The sequence below is a fragment of the Silurus aristotelis genome (genome assembly GCF_946808225.1).
Source record: "Silurus aristotelis genome assembly, chromosome: 9".
In the NCBI taxonomy this organism is placed as follows: Eukaryota; Metazoa; Chordata; class Actinopteri; order Siluriformes; family Siluridae; genus Silurus; species Silurus aristotelis.
In genome coordinates, this window is record NC_139582.1 from 23,809,524 (window position 1) to 23,827,489 (window position 17,966).

The 17,966-nt window shown below is 39.8% G+C and overlaps 2 protein-coding genes across 3 annotated transcripts in view; both read right to left on the reverse strand.

Annotated features, from left to right (window-relative positions):
- Nucleotides 1-821: 821 nt before the first annotated feature.
- LOC310731174 (uncharacterized protein) lies at nt 822-1,683 on the reverse strand. Of its 2 annotated transcripts, XM_083550581.1 has the most exons (3): nt 1,560-1,683; nt 1,206-1,497; nt 822-1,103 (listed from the first exon to the last, which is right to left on the reverse strand). In XM_083550581.1, exons 1-3 carry the CDS (start codon nt 1,622-1,624, stop codon nt 825-827), a joined length of 636 nt encoding a protein of 211 aa, XP_083406707.1. In that variant the 5' UTR covers nt 1,625-1,683; the 3' UTR covers nt 822-824. The 2 variants fall into 2 exon arrangements, with proteins under 2 accessions (XP_083406707.1, XP_083406706.1); XM_083550580.1 differs by having other exon boundaries at nt 822-1,497.
- Nucleotides 1,684-2,019: 336 nt separating this feature from the next.
- LOC310731566 (uncharacterized protein) overlaps nt 2,020-17,966 on the reverse strand; it is a gene marked incomplete at its 3' end in the record, with an annotated part of 271,196 nt that continues 255,249 nt past the window's right edge. The window contains exons 3-4 of the mRNA XM_083551224.1: nt 5,483-5,681; nt 2,020-2,043 (exon numbers count right to left, since the gene is read on the reverse strand). Coding sequence (XP_083407350.1) covers nt 2,020-2,043; nt 5,483-5,681 — 223 coding nt within the window. The remainder of the gene's footprint in view (nt 2,044-5,482; nt 5,682-17,966) is intronic.

Here is a 17,966-nt window from a genome sequence, read left to right on the forward strand (position 1 = left end):
TATAAAGGTCTTTTTAAATTACAAAAACGTGCAGGCTGTATAATGGTGGGGGTGAAGGTAGAGGGCGCTACAGCAGTAGGAGTGAAGTAAAGCAGGTGGAACAATTCGATATCGTATTTGGATCAAATTAGGTTTCTTAATGAGGGGCTTAATAACTGCTAACTTGAGGGATTTAGGGTCGTGACCTAAAGATAGTGAGGAGTTAATAATATTGAGAAGAGGCTCACCAGCTGTATGTAACACTTCCTTCAATAGATGAGTTGGAATGGGATCTAACTGACATGTTGTTGATTTAGCTTTGGTAATAACATTATACAGCTCTTCCTGTCCTGTACATGTAAAACAGTGTAGTTGTGGAGTTGTAGGTGAGATTGTGTCAGGAGATGCTGTCAGAGCCACAATTGTTTTTCTAATGTTATATATTTATTCAGTGAAGAAATGTATAAAGTCCTCACTACTAAACTGTGATGGAACATAATGTCCAGATACCTGATTTGTAGTTAATTTAGCTACTGTACTAAAAAGGAACCTGGGATTGTTTTTGTTGTTTTCTATGAGTTTGCTCAGGTGTTCAGCTCTAGCAGCTTTTAGCGCCTGTCTGTAGCTTTGGGTGCAAGTGATCTAATGTTTAAAAGACCAAACTTTAGAATGTTTTGGTGTTTGCTTATCTGGCATTTTTCATTTTTAACTGCAATAAGATTATTTCTGGATCTTGTGTATTTAATTCTTGGTTTTACTACACGAGGAATAGATACGGTTTCTATAAACTATTTGGTTTGTTGTATAAATGTTCTTATAGTTCTCATTTCCTGATGTCTTACCAGTCAAATGATGTGAAGTATCCTAGAGATGTTATCTGATAGCACTGCTGCTCCAACTCTGCTGGGGTGCAGGCCATCAGGGTGGAAGAACCTCGTACGCTCCCAGAAACAGTTCCAGTTATTAATAAAGAGAAGTTTGTGCTCTCGTAACCATTCATTTAGTGCAAAGAGTCTACTAAACTTCTCAGCCCCTCGCTGGTAAGTGGGAAGAGGTCCTGACACTATGATCCTCGTTGTGGGTGATGTGCTGCGTACCGTCTCCACCAGGATCCTGAAATCCCTCTTTAAGATCTCCGTTTGCCTCAGCCTAGTGTCGTTCCTTCCAGCGTGAAGAACAACCGCTGTGAAGTTCTCGTTCAGGATCGCGGGTACCTGCGCAGCGACATCGAGAACATGAGCACCAGGAAAACAGCGAGTGTGCACCTTACCTTTGTCTCCGGTAGCGCGGACATGCCGGACGATGGAATCTCCAAGAATCACAGTATGACGTTCCGTCTCGCGGAGAGGGGCGAAGCGGTACTCGGTCGAGATCTCGAAGGCCGGTGGTGGTGGTGGGGGAGACGTCCTCGACCGGGGCTTGGCTCGTGTCTTCCGCTGCTGCAGCATCCAGGGTCCGTGGTGCACCGGTGCCGGAGTAAACGATACCTGGGCGGGCCGCGTTGTAGGTGCGCTGGGCCTGGGCAGAGAAACACGCGGAGTTGAGGTGCTGGGAGCGTTAGATTCAACCCAGGAATTTACCTGGGAGGAGTGAGCGTCCGCCCGGGATGTTTCCAGCGCCGCTTTCCGCTCTCACAGCTGGGCATGCTTTGCCTGTTTCTCCAAAGCCTCCACCGCAAACTCCACCATTTGCAACTCGAACGAGTCCTCACCTGTGCTCAAAGGCAGACACACAGCCGGCATAGTGCTTATAATAACAGATAAAGTTAAGATACAGAGATGTGATAAAGTGAGAGGGAATGAATATAGTCAACACTAGTGATTGTCGAGTTAACTAACTACAGGCACAAGTCAGGAAGACAAAAAACAATTTAGGATTATTAAAAGAGGAAAAAAAGGAGAGATAAATAGTAAAGTTTGTTTGAAAACGCAGAGAGAAATACAAACACAGAACTTGTGGCAAACAAGTCAAACACAAGAAGCTACGTCAAAGTGCCGTCATGGGACAAAACACTTGACCATGCTGTCACCATCATCATAATCAGTTTGGGTGCATCAGGAAAGTCTGCGGGAAAAAAAAAAACGTTACCACAGACTGAAAATACACTGTTTAGATAAAATACATCACCAAAAACAAGACACAATTGTCTTCTCTCTCTGTATGTTCCTTACTTCAGTGTAGAAAACTCTTAGTAAGGAACATCTCTTTTACTCCATCACAGGTCTGCACATGCAACAACTGCACTGTAACATCATCACTTCTACATGAGCTCTTCTACAGCTTACCGGTAAGTGTGCCATTACTGCCACCTAGAGGATAATTTACAAATACACTCATCATGACAGGTAGGTTTACACCTGTATTGTATAGCATTGTATTGTATTGTATTGTATTGTATGTTGTATGTCAAAGAAATACTGAAACAAATAGAAGACAAAGAAGAATAAGAAAAGGACTGTAAATTTGTTTTCATAGAACATGTAGGAATTCGAAGCAGAAGTCAGAACAAGAAAAACACAGGTAGGGACGGGACAGAACTCACTATTTCTAGTGTGTTAAAACAAATCCAGACCTGGATGGTTGCCCCACCGATTTAACAGCATTTGCAAACTTCTTTTCTTTCTTGCAGTGAAGAATCACTTACACCCTGTTTGCTCTCTAATCAGACTGACGACATAAAGGAGGTTGGAATGAACATAGAAGTGAAGTCTAAGTAGATTCTAAGTAAAACTCACAAACATGCGAGAGATTGTTCACCATTCATGGTGAGATGTTCAGCTCTGAATAGATCACTTTTTAAATGTGTGAGATCAGTGGAAAGATTTTGGGCCCTGGATAAAAAAATGTAAGGAAACAACACGCTGGGAACCGAACCTCAGACCCCACTGTAATGTAGAACACAGACACACTGTATGACATTAAATCAGTTCACATTTATTAACAACATCCCGACTTCCCAAGCCATGGCATAATGACACCAGACTCTTTCTTCAAATAATTATAGAGGATCCTCACATACACAAAGCTTCTGTGTCTAAACTGCAATTTCTTGGGGCATCTGATATCAGAACAATGTAAAACTTAAAAGAAAAAAAAAAGGCAGGCAAAATATCCCTGTGCCCAAGACCAAGGAACAGCTCATGTATTTCCTAGGAATGTGGTTGTAGGAATTTACAAGACTGGAAGCTTCCCATATGAATTATCAGGAATATTTAGGTACAGGAATTAATGAAAATACAGTTGGAATTTACAAAATTGCAAGTTATCCTATAACTGGAACTTAAATTTAGATAAAATTTAGATATTTAGACTTAAACTTAGTTAAAAAAATAACTTGCTTGATAATCAACCAGATTGAATGCAGTTTCATTTGAATTTCTACCTGCACATTCATCAATCACATGCAAACAGCACACTTACTGCAGGGCTCCTGAGGCCGTACCCCTACATGCACTGTGCTTTCTTTATGTAAACAATGAGTCATGATTTAAAAAAGATTAAAAACCACTGCGTTATTGGTAATAAAAGACCATAAATCAGGATCCCAGGTCTACATTCCTTACTATTGAAGTAAACAGGACCAATACAGAACAGTACATCAGACAGGAAGTCACTTATAGTTACTCAAGTACAGTAACAAAGTAAATTTTTCTCAAACACTTTACATCATTGCATTTACCTTGCACTTTGCAGTGGGGAACCAATACACACACACACACACACACACACACACACACACACACACACACACACACACACACACACACACAAATCCAGTGTTAACCCTGTCAGAATGACTGCTGAAAGATCATCCACTTTCTTGTGCCAATCCATGCGATTAATTATGAAGTACAGATGTTTAAGTGAATCAGGTTCTGCCCCACATTAACTGTCAGCTATATTGCTTTCAGAGCTCAAAATGAACAAAGCACTAAAGCTGCAAGAAAATACCTCAACTTCAGTTTATGTCAAATTATTTTTCTTCCAAATTGACCTCAGGCTGAGCAACATGTTCCTCCACTTTCTTTTTCTTTCTCGTCCAGCTCTCTCTCTTACATTCTACAGTTTTTTCCAGTTCCTCATGGATTTTTAGGGAAGACTGGAGCTCCATGGAGGTCTGATCCAAAGTGGCCTCAAGCTGAGCAACATGTTCCTCCAGTTGTTATTGTTCTCTCTTCCAGCTATCTCTATCACATTCTACAGTTTTCTCCAGTTCCTCATGGATTTTACGTACGTCTGTGACTGAGCTCACTGTCACAGCAGGTAATTAGAAGTAGTGGAGCTCTAATGATGTCATCAATAGCGAGGACAAGACACACAGCAGTTTGGGATTCTTTTATTGACTTTATTGATTAATTGATTTGGAGTATGATTGTGTTTCTGATCAAAGTAAGTTCATGTGTATGGAGTAAAAACAACCTGTACATTTCTCACTTCCAGGCAGTATTATGAGATGTTCATCTGCTGGAAGTTCATGTTTAATGCTGCATGTTTTATAGGATTTATGAGCTGGAATAAACTGGATGATTTGTTTTTATTGAATGTAAAAATCTTAATTTGAGGATAATTGAACTTAATGAATCAAATAGTTTTGGATTAAATGAAGACTTAATTGAACTAAACAGCACTGAATTCTCCTTTAAATGAACTTAAGTTTACTAAACTAAATACTGTTACTTATATGAAAATTAACCCGGTTTAATGAACCCTGCTCGGTTTCAGCCCCACTTCTGGGCCTCACAGCTGAAAATGACCTTCCTGACTTTCAATGGTAAGAGTTCCTGACAACAGTGTGCTACATACACAATTTACATCTCTTTTGAAAGAACACACATTGGGCTTTACATCATCCATAGATGCTGAAGTTCCTTAGAAAAAAAATGTGTAGGTCATAAAACATTTTTTTTATATATATAAATACATGAATTCGGTCCTGAAACAATCCAGAATAGTGACGGGTTAAAAGTCAAATGTCTAATGAGTTTATATTTCAACTTTGAAGAAAATACAATAAAAACGAGATTCCTATAAACATTATTCTGAGACTGTGTGTAGTCCTTTTCTCACCGGTCTGTCGGAGGAAAAGCAGCCTGAACCAAATGTACTGGGAATAATAAAATTTACACAATAAGGATAAGACTGGTATTTGAATATTAGCGAAACAGTAGAAGAAGAAAGTAATGAAAATAAAAGTAGCACAATGCTTTCTTCAGTGCCTCTGTGAATGATGAAGCACATCTGGACCTTCCTTTTGTCCTTCCATTCTACAAACAGCACATCCTCTTCTCTCAGCCAGTGATGAGGCCTCGAGGAGCTGTTTTCAGAAGCTTGTTGGTGATGGTTTGAGGGTTTGTGGACTAAATTTTCTCACATGCCCAGATGTTATTTTTTTTAAGGGCTCTCTAAACAGTGCTGGACTTGTGTAGAAGTCAACAACTAACTGTTTGTAGCCCGTTCCCAACATCTTCTCATCAACAAGTGCTATGACAGATTGTCTACAGACTGGCTGGGGTGTAAAATTTTGATTCCATCTCTCTTTAGGTGTGTTAGGGGATACAACCAGTGAAGACTGGGGTTTTCTGTCTCTCACTCTTAGTTGTAGAGCTGAAACAGGTGCTGAGTTTGGAGAGTGCTTGAACCTCTTTTCTGGTTGATGGCTGGTGTGTGGAACCCACTTCTCCACAGAAGATTCAACTAAATGGCTGTTGGAAGACAAAGAAAGAAAAAAAATAGCATTGTATATAAAGTACATACTTTTGTAGTAGTATGAAATCAGGAGGGGGCAAAAACTTTTTCACACCACTGTGTATATTTATTTGCATGTTTGTCACACTTTAATGTTTTAGATCATCAAACTAATTTAAATATTAGTAAAAGATAACACAAGTGAACACGACATGCAGATTTTAAATGAAGGTTTTTATTATTGAGGGGAAACAAAATCCAAATCTACATGGCTCTGTGTGAAAAAGTCTTTGCCTCCCTGTTAAAACTGTGGTTTATCACACCTGAGTTCAATTTCTCTCACCACACACAGGGCTGATTACTGCCACACGTGTTCACAATCAAGAAATCTCTTAAATAGGATCTGCCTGACAAAGTGAAATTAACCAAAAGATCTTCAAAATCTAGAGGTCATACTGAGATCCAAAGAAATTCAGAAACAAATGAAAAAGAAAGTAATGGAGATCTATCAGTCTGAAAAGGTTATAAAGCCATTTCTAAAGTTGGGACTCCAGTGAACCACAGTAAGAGAAATTATTCATACATGGCAAAAACATGGAACAGTGGAGAACCTTCCCAGGAGTGGCCGGCCGACCAAAATTACCCCAAGAGCACAGCAACGACTCATCCAAGAGGTCACAAAAGACCCACAATAACATCAAAAGAACTGCAGCCTCACTTGCCTCAGTTAAGGTCAGTGTTCATGACTCCACCATGAGAAAGAGACCTGGCAAAAATGGTCTACATGGCAGAGAAAAATAACAAAGGCTTGTCTCAGTTTTGCCAGAAAACATCTTGATCCCCAAGACTTTTGGAAAAATACTCTGTTGACTGATGAGACAAAAGTTTAACTTTTAAGAAATGTCCAATTACATCTGGTGTAAAAGTAACACCTCATCTGAGAAAAAGAGCATCATACCAACAGTGAAATATGGTGGTGGTAGTGTGATGGGGCTGTTTTGCTGCTTCAAGACCTGGAAGACTTGCTGTGATAAATGGAACCATGAATTCTGCTGTTTACCAAAAAAATCCTAAAGGAGAATGTCTGGCCATCTGTTCAGGACCTCGAGCTGAAGTGAACATGGGTTCTGCAGCAGGACAATGATCCAAAACACACCAGCAAGTCCACCTCTAAATGGCTGAAGAAAAATTAAATGAAGACTTTGAAATGGGTCCCTTACGAGGGAAATGACATGACATGACTTTGAAATGGCCTAGTCAAAGTCCTGACCTGAATCCTATTGAGATGCTGTGACATGACCTTCAAAAGAAGTTTCACGCTCAAAAACCCTCCAATGTGGCTGAATTACAACAATTCTGCATAGATGAGTGAGTTTAAGTTTTATCAGATGAAAGGTAACTTAGTGTGCAGCACTGCATTATTGTGTGGGTCAGGGGTCATTTGATCTGGTGTAGAATACCTGGGGGATTTGGGGGTCATTTACCAATGTAAATTCCTGTGTTCATGTTTTCAAGGCCCAGTCTAAAAGAAGTAAGAGAAAATAAACCCTGTCAATAATACCCATTTTTTTTTTTATTATTATCACATTTGACACTTCTGTTCCTCTCACTTTTGAGATGATGGCTACACCCCTGAATGTGTCAGTAATAACAATACAACTAACATTACTACTTTTTCCTCTTCTTCTTCTTCTTCTTCTTTTTTCGGCTGCTACCATTAGGAGATCATTCGTCTCCATACTACTATGTCCTCTACAATCCACAAACTCACAATGCAACTGCTTCTGACCTTCTCTATACTTCTCCATCAACATTCTATTCTATTCAAGCAAATATTGCATCTGTGGTGCTCTTCCTGGGCATAAAATTATTCTGTTGCTCACAGATGGTCACCTCTTCACTCAGCCTGGCTTCCAACACTCTTTCCCATAACTTCATGTTGTGACTGATCAACTTTATTTCCCTGTAGTTACTGCAGGTCTGCACATCTCTCTTATTCTTAAAGATCAGTACCAGCACACTCCTTCTCCATTCCTCAGGCATTCTCTCACCTTCCAAAATCCTGTTAAACAATTTTGTTAAAAATTCCACTGAAATCTCTCCTAAACATCTCCATGTCATCTGGTCCTACCGACTTTCCACTCTTCATCCTCTTAATCGCTGCTCTCACTTCCTCCTTACTAATCCTATCCACTTCCTGCTTTCTCATCTCCACATCATCCAACCTTCTCTCTCTCTTATTTTCCTCATTTATCAGCTGCTTAAAATACTCCCTCCATCTTCTCAACACACTCTCCTCACTAGTCAACATATTTCCATCTTCATCCTTTATTGCTCTAACTTGCAGCACATCCTTCCCAGCTCAGTCCTTTTGCCTGGCCAATCGATACAAATCCTTTTCTTCTTTCTTATGTGTCCAACTTCTCATACAGCTCCTCATATACCTTTTCCTTGGCTTTCACCACATCTTTCTTCACCTGCTGCTTTATCTTCTTGTACTCCTGCCTACTTTGTTTATCTCTTTGTCTATCCAAATCTTGTTTCTCCAACCTCTTTCTCCGTATGCTTTTTTGCACTTCCTCATTCCACCACAACATTTCTTTCCTTTGTTACTCTTTTCTTTGCTTCTCTTTCCAGATGTTACACCAAGTACCTCAGTAGTTGCCCAATCATCCAGCACCTCTTCACCCCTGAGCGCCTGTCTGACCTCTTCCCAGAATCTCATACTACAGTCTTCCTCCTGTAGTTTCCACCATCTTATATTTTTTTCTTTCCTCACTCTCCTCCTCTTATTCTTCACCTCCAAAACCATCCTACAGAACACCATCCGATGCTGTCTAGCTACACATAAGCACTGATTACATTTATCATCACCCCTTCAACTTCCAGTTTCACCTTCATCACCCTATCAGAAACTTTCTTCACCTCCACTACACTTTTACTGTACTTTTCCTTCAGAATCACCCCTACACCATTTCTCTTTCCATCCACACCATGATAGAACAGTTTAAACACCTCCAATGTTCCTGGTCTTACTCCCTTTCCACTTAATCTCCTAAACACACAACATATCTACCTTTCTCATCTCCATCATATCATCTATCTCTCTCTCTTTACCAGTTATAGTACCAACATTTAAAGAACCCACCCAAACCTTTTCTTCACTTCTCCTTTCTCTGATGTCTCTGTAGACGTCTTTCTTCTCTCCTTCTCCTCCTTCCGCCAACAGTAGCCCAATATTCACCGGTACCCTGTGGGCTAACAGTAATAATACCTGCAGATCCTGTCAAACGAGTCACCTGTCCAAATCCAACTACACCTGATTTATAGACACTCTTAAGAGCCACCATGTCTCTCTCTCTCTCTCTCTCTCTCTCTCTCTCTCTCTCTCTCTCTCTCTCTCTCTCTCTCTCTCTCTCTCTCTCTTTATAATTTTCTCTCCGTATAATTTTCTGTCTATTTCTCACAAACTCTGTTAATCTATCTCACTAATTATATTTCTATCCATCTTTCAAATTTTTTTGTAAACAGAGAAAACAATCCAAAACATTTCTTTCCAAAAATCCTTTGCATATTCACATTCCAAAGAAATAAATGTGATATTGATTATTATAATTACGAAAAAGTAAAGAATTGGATTTTATAGTTAAAAGTTCTTTCATCTTGATACATTTGCATTCAATAATCCACAACTAATCCCACAAAAAAAAACTTTTCCTCACACTCAAAACAAAAACAGTTAAAACTGATGGTCATAACTTCGTATAGTTGAAATATAAAGCACAATTTGGTGTTGTGTTGAGAAAAGATGACGATATTATTAAAAGAGAATCGGCGGCGGGTCCGCAATGAGTTTTAGATGGTGTCTTCACCATAGCAACGGTCGATAGGGCTCATGGTATCTACTATAAGATTTACTGCTAGATTTCACACCAAACCGATGGAAAAATTTTATTTTTCCGAATAGAAACGGCAAAATTAAGAAGCGATGGCCATAAAACAAATCTGCAGACATGTTAATTTACCGGGAGAATATATTTACTATATTTTGATTCAAAGCAACCACTGATGATGCTTTATAATTTTGAGTAGTTTACAGAATAAAAAACATTTAAAAACAAGAATAAAATCTCCTAATTAAATGTTGATAAATAGTGCTTGAAGAATATTTAAAATAAAATAACAAAAATCACATCTGCTTTACACACTTAAGGTCTTGGGTTTAAATCCCAGTGGGACCATGCAGGTTGTAAACAAGAATTAGGTTTATATATTACTCACAAATTGTTACTCAATCCTGGAAATAAATAAAAAGTTTTGCATGTTTCTGCATTGTGCTTGTAACATAAATGGAGAAAAAGTATTCCAAAATAAGAAGAAAAGGGCCAAGGGCATGGCTCCACTGGGGCTCGAACCCAGGAACTTCTGCGTGTAAAGCAGACGTGATGACAAGAAAAAAATTTATATATATATATATATATATATATATATATATATATATATATATATATATATATATATATATATATATAATTTATTACACACACACACACACAGTACAGACCAAAAGTTTGGACACACCTTCTCATTCAAAGAGTTTCCTTTATTTTCATGACTATGAAAATTGTAGATTCACACTGAAGGCATCAAAACTATGAATTAACACATGTGGAATTATATATGGAATTATATACATAACAAAAAAGTGTGAAACAACTGAAAAATGTCATATTCTAGGTTCTTCAAAGTAGCCACCTTTTGCTTTGATTACTGCTTTGCACACTCTTGGCATTCTCTTGATGAGCTTAAAGAGGTAGTCACCTGAAATGGTCTTCCAACTGTCTTGAAGGAGTTCCCCGAGAGATGCTTGGCACTTGTTGGCCCTTTTGCCTTCACTCTGCGGTCCAGCTCACCCCTAAACCATCTCGATTGGGTTCAGGTCCGGTGCCTGTGGAGGCCTGGTCATCTGGCGCAGCACCCCATCACTCTCCTTCTTGGTCAAATAGCCCTTGATGCCTTCAGTGTGACTCTACAATTTTCATAGTCATGAAAATAAAAAAAACTCTTTGAATGAGAAGGTGTGTCCAAACTTTTGGTCTGTACTGTGTGTATATATATATATATATATATACACACAGTACAGACCAAAAGTTTGGACACACCTTCTCATTCAAAGAGTTTTTTTTATTTTCATGACTATGAAAATTGTAGAGTCACACTGAAGGCATCAAGGGCTATTTGACCAAGAAGGAGAGTGATGGGGTGCTGCGCCAGATGACCAGGCCTCCACAGGCACCGGACCTGAAATAACCGGGTTCCACTGTGTGTGTGTGTGTGTATATATATATATATATATATATATATATATACACACACACACACAGTGGAACCCGGTTATGTCGATGTCCTAGGGTGTTGCCAAAAAGCATCGAGATAACCGATGATCGAGATAACCGAAAATCAATATGGCGGCAATATATTAACGTGCTTGAAATTTCTTTATGTACATGATGTCCGTTAATGAATGAGAATGTGCATGCATGTGTTTTTGGAGGGTTTTTTACACAACACGTTGCTGCGATTTGTTTGATGAAGGCATGCTATAAAAATGTACATACATGTTTGTTAACTGTCAGGAATCCACCTGCCATGCCGAAGGGGTATATATATATATATATATATATATATATATATATATACACATACATATACATATATACATATATATATATATACACATACATATACATATATATATACACATACATATGTGTTGTCCACCAACGTTTACCATCCAACCTGACAGAACTGGAGAGGATCTGCAAGGAGGAATGGCAGGGGATCCCCAAATCCAGGTGTGAAAGACTTGTTGCATCTTTCCCAAAAAGACTCCTGGCTGTATTAGATCAAAAGGGAGCTTCTACTAAATACTGAGCAAAGGGTCTGAATACTTAGGACCATGTGATATTTCAGTTTTTTTTTTTTAATGAATCTGCAACAATGTCAACAATTCTGTGTTTTTTTGTCAGTATGGGGTGCTATGTGTACATTCATGAGGAAGAAGAATGAACCTAAATGATTTTAGCAAATGGCTGCAATATAACAAAGAGTGAAAAATTTAAGGGGGTCTGAATACTTTCCGTACCCACTGTATATATAAGTATATGTATGTGTATATATATATATATATATATATATATATATATATATATATATATAAGTATATGTATGTGTATATGTATATGTATGTGTATATATATATATATAAGTATATGTATGTGTATATGTATATGTATGTGTGTGTGTATATATATAAGTATATGTATGTGTATATGTATGTGTATATATATATATATATATATATATATATATATATATATATATATATATATGTATATGTATGTGTATATATATATGTATATGTATGTGTATATATATATGTATATGTATGTGTATATATATATATATGTATATGTATGTGTATATATATGTATATGTATGTGTATATATATGTATATGTATGTGTATATATATGTATATGTATGTGTATATATATATGTATGTGTATATATATATGTACAGTGAGGAAAATAAGTATTTGAACACCCTGCTATTTTGCAAGTTCTCCCACTTGGAAATCATGGAGGGGTCTGAAATTGTCATCATAGGTACATGTCCACTGTGAGAGACATAATCTAAAAACAAAAATCCAGAAATCACAATATATGATTTTTAAACTATTTATTTGTATGATACAGCTGCAAATAAGTATTTGAACACCTGAGAAAGTCAATGTTAATATTTGGTAAAGTAGCCTTTGTTTGCAATTACAGAGGTCAAACATTTCCTGTAGTTTTTTACCAGGTTTGCACACACTGCAGGAGGGATTTTGGCCCACTCCTCCAAACAGATCCTCTCTAGATCAGTCAGGTTTCTGGCCTGTAGCTGAGAAACACGGAGTTTAACTCCCTCCAAAGATTCTCTATTGGGTTTAGGTCTGGAGACTGGCTAGGCCACGCCAGAACCTTGATATGCTTCTAACAGAGCCACTCCTTGGTTATCCTGGCTGTGTGCTTCTGGTCATTGTCATGTTGGAAGACCCAGCCTCGACCCATCTTCAATGCTCTAACTGAGGGAAGGAGGTTGTTCCCCAAAATCTCGCAATACATGGCCCAGGTCATCCTCTCCTTAATACAGTGAAGTCGCCCTGTCCCATGTGCAGAAAAACACCCCCAAAGCATGATGCTACCACCCCCATGCTTCACAGTAGGGATGGTGTTCTTGGGATGGTTCTCATCATTCTTTTTCCTTCAAACACGTTTAGTGGAATTATGACCCAAAAGTTCTATTTTGGTCTCATCTGACCACATGACTTTCTCCCATGACTCCTCTGGATCATCCAAATGGTCATTGGCAAACTTAAGTGCATGGACATGTGCTGGTTTAAGCAGGGGAACCTTCCGTGCCATGCATGATTTTAAACCATGACGTCTTAGTGTATTACCAACAGTAACCTTGGAAACGGTGGTCCCAGCTCTTTTCAGGTCATTGACCAGCTCCTCCCGTGTAGTTCTGGGCTGATTTCTCACCTTCCTTAGGATCATTGAAACCCCACGAGGTGGGATCTTAGATGGAGCCCCAGTCCGAGGAAGATTGACAGTCATTTTTAGCTTCTTCCATTTTCTAATGATTGCTCCAACAGTGGACCTTTTTTCACCAAGCTGCTTGGCAATTTCCCCGTAGCCTTTTCCAGCCTTGTGGAGGTGTACAATTTTGTCTCTAGTGTCTTTGGACAGCTCTTTGGTCTTGGCCATGTTAGTAGTTGGATTCTTACTGATTGTATGGGGTGGACAGGTGTCTTTATGCAGCTAACGACCTCAAACAGGTGCATCTAATTTAGGATAATAAATGTAGTGGAGGTGGACATTTTAAAGGCAGACTAACAGGTCTTTGAGGGTCAGAATTCTAGCTGATAGACAGGTGTTCAAATACTTATTTGCAGCTGTATCATACAAATAAATAGTTTAAAAATCATATATTGTGACTTCTGGATTTTTTTTTTTTTAGATTATGTCTCTCACAGTGGACATGCACCTACGATGACATTTTCAGACCCCTCCATGATTTCTAAGTGGGAGAACTTGCAAAATAGCAGGGTGTTCAAATACTTATTTTCCCCACTGTATATGTATGTGTATGTGTATATATGTATATGTATGTGTATGTGTGTATATATATGTATATGTATGTGTATATATATATGTATATGTATGTGTGTATATATATATATATATATATATATATATATATATATATATATATATATATATATATATATATGTATATATATATGTATATGTATGTGTATATATATAAACCCAGCCATTAGGGGGGCACAAGCCAGTGTACTCTTAGTGCCGGTCCCAAGCCCGGGTAAATGGGGAGGGTTGCGTTAGGAAGGGCATCCAGCGTAAAACATGTGCCAAATCAAATATGCGGATCACAAATGAGAATTTCATACCGGATCGGTCGAGGCCCGGGTTAACAACGACCGCCACAGGTATCGTTAGCCGACAGGGTACCGGTGGAAAATGGGCTACTGTTGGCCGAAGGAGGAGAAGGAGAGGAGGAAGGCGTCTACAGAGACGGCAGGAAAAGGAGCAGTGTAGGAGAGTAGAGGTTCGGGTTGGTACTTTAAATGTTGGTACTATGACGGGTAAAGGGAGAGAGATAGCTGATATAATGGAGAGGAGAAAGGTAGATGTGTTGTGTGTTCAGGAAACCAAGTGGAAAGGGAGTAAGGCCAGGAACATTGGAGGTGGGTTTAAACTGTTTTATCATGGTGTGGATGGAAAGAGAAATGGTGTAGGGGTGAATCTGAAGGAAGAGTACAGTAAGAGTGTAGAGGTGAAGAGAGTTTCTGATAGGGTGATGATCGTGAAGGTGGAGGTTGAAGGGATGATGATAAATGTCATCAGTGCCTATGCTCCACAAGTTGGCTGTGAGATGGAGGAGAAGGAAAGATTCTGGAGTGAATTAGATGAAGTAGTAGATGGTGTACCTAGGAAAGAACGATTGGTGATTGGGGCAGACTTTAATGGGCATGTAGGTGAAGGGAACAGAGGTGATGGGGAGGTGATGGGTAGGTATGGTTTCAAGGAGAGGAATGTGGAAGGGCAGATGGTGGTAGATTTTGCTAAAAGGATGAAAATGGCAGTGGTGAACACGTATTTTAAGAAGAAGGAGGATCATAGGGTGACGTATAAGAGTGGAGGAAGGTGCACACAGGTGGATTATGTTCTGTGTAGGAGATGCAACCTGAAGGAGATTGGAGACTGTAAGGTGTTGGCGGGGGACAGTGTAGCTAGACAGCATCGGATGGTGGTCTGTAGGATGGTTTTGGAGGCAAAGAAGAAGAGGAGGAAAGTAAGGATTGAAAGAAGAATAAGATGGTGGAAACTGAAGGAGGAAGAGTGTAGTGTGTGGTTCAGGGAAGAGGTCAGACAGGGGCTTGGTGGTGGTGAAGAGGTGCCGGATGATTGGGCAACTACTGCAGGAGCGATGAGGGAGGCAGCTAGAAAAGTACTTGGTGTGACATCTGGAAATAGAAAGCAAGACAAGGAGACGTGGTGGTGGAATGAGGAAGTGCAGGAGAGCATTAGGGGAAAGAGGTTGGCAAAACAGAAGTGGGATCGACAGAGTGATGAGAAAAGTAGGCAGGAGTACAAGGAGATGCGGCAGCAGGTAAAAAGGGATGTGGCGAAAGCCAAGGAAAAGGCATATGAGGAACTGTATAAGAGGTTGGACACTAAGGAAGGAGAAAAGGATTTGTACCGATTGGCCAGGCAGAGGGACCGAGCTGGGAAGGATGTACTGCAAGTTAGAGCAATAAAGGATGGAGAGGGAAATGTGTTGACTAATGAGGAGAGTGTGTTGAGAAGATAGAGGGAGTATTTTGAGCAGCTGATGAATGAGGAAAATCAGAGAGAGAGAAGGTTGGAGGATGTGGAGTTGGTGAAGCAGGATGTAGATAGGATTAGTAAGGAGGAAGTGAGAGCAGCGATTAAGAGGATGAAGAATGGAAAGTCGGTTGGACCAGATGACATACCGGTAGAAGCGTGGAGATGTTTAGGATAGATGGCAGTGGAGTTTTTAACCAGATTGTTTAACAGGATTCTTGAAGGGGAGAGGATGCCTGAGGAATGGAGAAGGAGTGTGCTGGTACCGATCTTTAAACATAAGGGAGATGTGCAGACCTGCAGTAACTACAGGGGAATTAAGTTGATCAGTCACACCATGAAGTTATGGGAAAGAGTAGTGGAAGCCAGGTTGAGAGAAGAGGTGACCATCTGTGAGCAACAGTATGGTTTCATGCCGAGGAAGAGCACCACAGATGCCTTATTTGCTTTGAGGATGTTGATGGAGAAGTATAGAGAAGGACAGAAGGAGCTGCATTGTGTATTTGTGGATTTAGAGAAAGCGTACGACAGGGTGCCGAGAGGAGTTGTGGTATTGTATGAGGAAGTCAGGTGTGTCAGAGAAGTATGTGAGGGTGGTGCAGGACATGTATGAGGACAGTGTGACGGCAGTGAAGTGTGCAGTAGGTACGACAGACTGGTTCAGGGTGAAGGTTGGACTGCATCAAGGATCGGCCCTGAGCCCTTTCCTGTTTGCAGTGGTGATGGACAGGTTGACGGACGAGGTCAGACAGAAGTCTCCCTGGACTATGATGTTTGCAGATGATATTGTGATTTGTGGTGAGAGTAGAGAGCAGGTTGAGAAGAGCCTGGAGAGGTGGAGATATGCGCTTGAGAGAAGGGGAATGAAAGTCAGTAGGAGTAAGACAGAGTACATGTGTGTGAATGAGAGGGAGGGCAGTGGAGTAATGCGGTTGCAGGGAGAAGAGGTGGAGAAGGTGGAGGAGTTCAGGTACCTGGGGTCAACAGTGCAAAGTAATGGAGAGTGTGTTAGAGCAGTAAAGAAAAGAGTGCAGGCAGGGTGGAGTGGGTGGAGAAGAGTGACAGGAGTGATTTGTGATAGTAGGGTATCTGCAAGAATGAAAGGGAAAGTTTATAGGACTGTGGTGAGACCTGCGATGTTGTATGGATTAGAGACAGTGGCATTGAGTAAAAGACAGGAGATGGAGCTGGAGGTAGCAGAGCTGAAGATGTTAAGGTTTTCGTTGGGAGTGACGAGGATGGACAAGATAAGAAATGAGTTTATTAGAGGGACAGCACATGTAGGATGTTTTGGTGACAAGGTGAGGGAGGCGAGATTGAGATGGTTTGGACATGTGCAGAGAAGGGACACAAATTATATTGGTAGAAAAATGCTGAAGATGGAGCCACCAGGTAGGAGGAAAAGAGGAAGGCCAAGGAGGAGGTTCATGGATGTGGTGAGGGAAGACATGCAGGTAGTTGGTGTGAAAGAGGCAGATGTAGAGGACAGGGTGGTATGGAGACGGATGATCCGCTGTGGCGACCCCTAATGGGAGCAGCGGAAAGAAGAAGAAGAAGATTTGTTTTAAATACATGACTTGAATACATGTTTGATTCAGTTGGTAAATTTTTTTCTTCTGTCTCATTTAGTCGTTGGCAGAGACGTTTCTGAAAGTGGTTTTGGAGAAGATCAAGGCGAAGAAAGAGTCTATGAGACATGAACTCCTGCAGTCTCTCTGTAGGGTTTATGTGGGCTTGTGTCAAAAGAGAGGAGACTCTCATAAAGCACATGCCCTCCCCTACAGATTTCTTAAAGAAGGTGAGATTATATGAACATTTCATTATATATTTACTAAAAATTATCTGGACAGTGATATAAAGAAGTCAATTGTGTTCTTTTTTTTTGGTTTTGTATTTCTTCCTATAAAGTGTATTTTAAGTCTGTGGTATCATTTTGTTTCCTCTGCAGACTTTTCTGAAGCCCCAAAACTGATATTGGTCATGGTGACAGCATGGCCAAGTGTTTTCTCCCATAACATCCCTTTATGCAGAGCCATTTACATCGTGTGCAAAATGAAGGCATACGGGAGATTTATTACTTGCTCAGCAAATTTTTGCACTGGGATATGGTAAGTAGCTGATTCTCATCACAACAGTCACCAGAACAGTCATTGAACGTTTTTTTAACTGGACTTTTAATGGGTTTTACTGCATTCTTAATCTTCTTTTAATTTCCAATGTCCATGTCATCTATGGATCAAATTCATTATAAATTCATGTTAAATTAAATCATTTAATTCATAAATATACATTTTTTACTTCAACATTCAAGCTGAAAGTGTTACAGGACATCACTATTTTAGT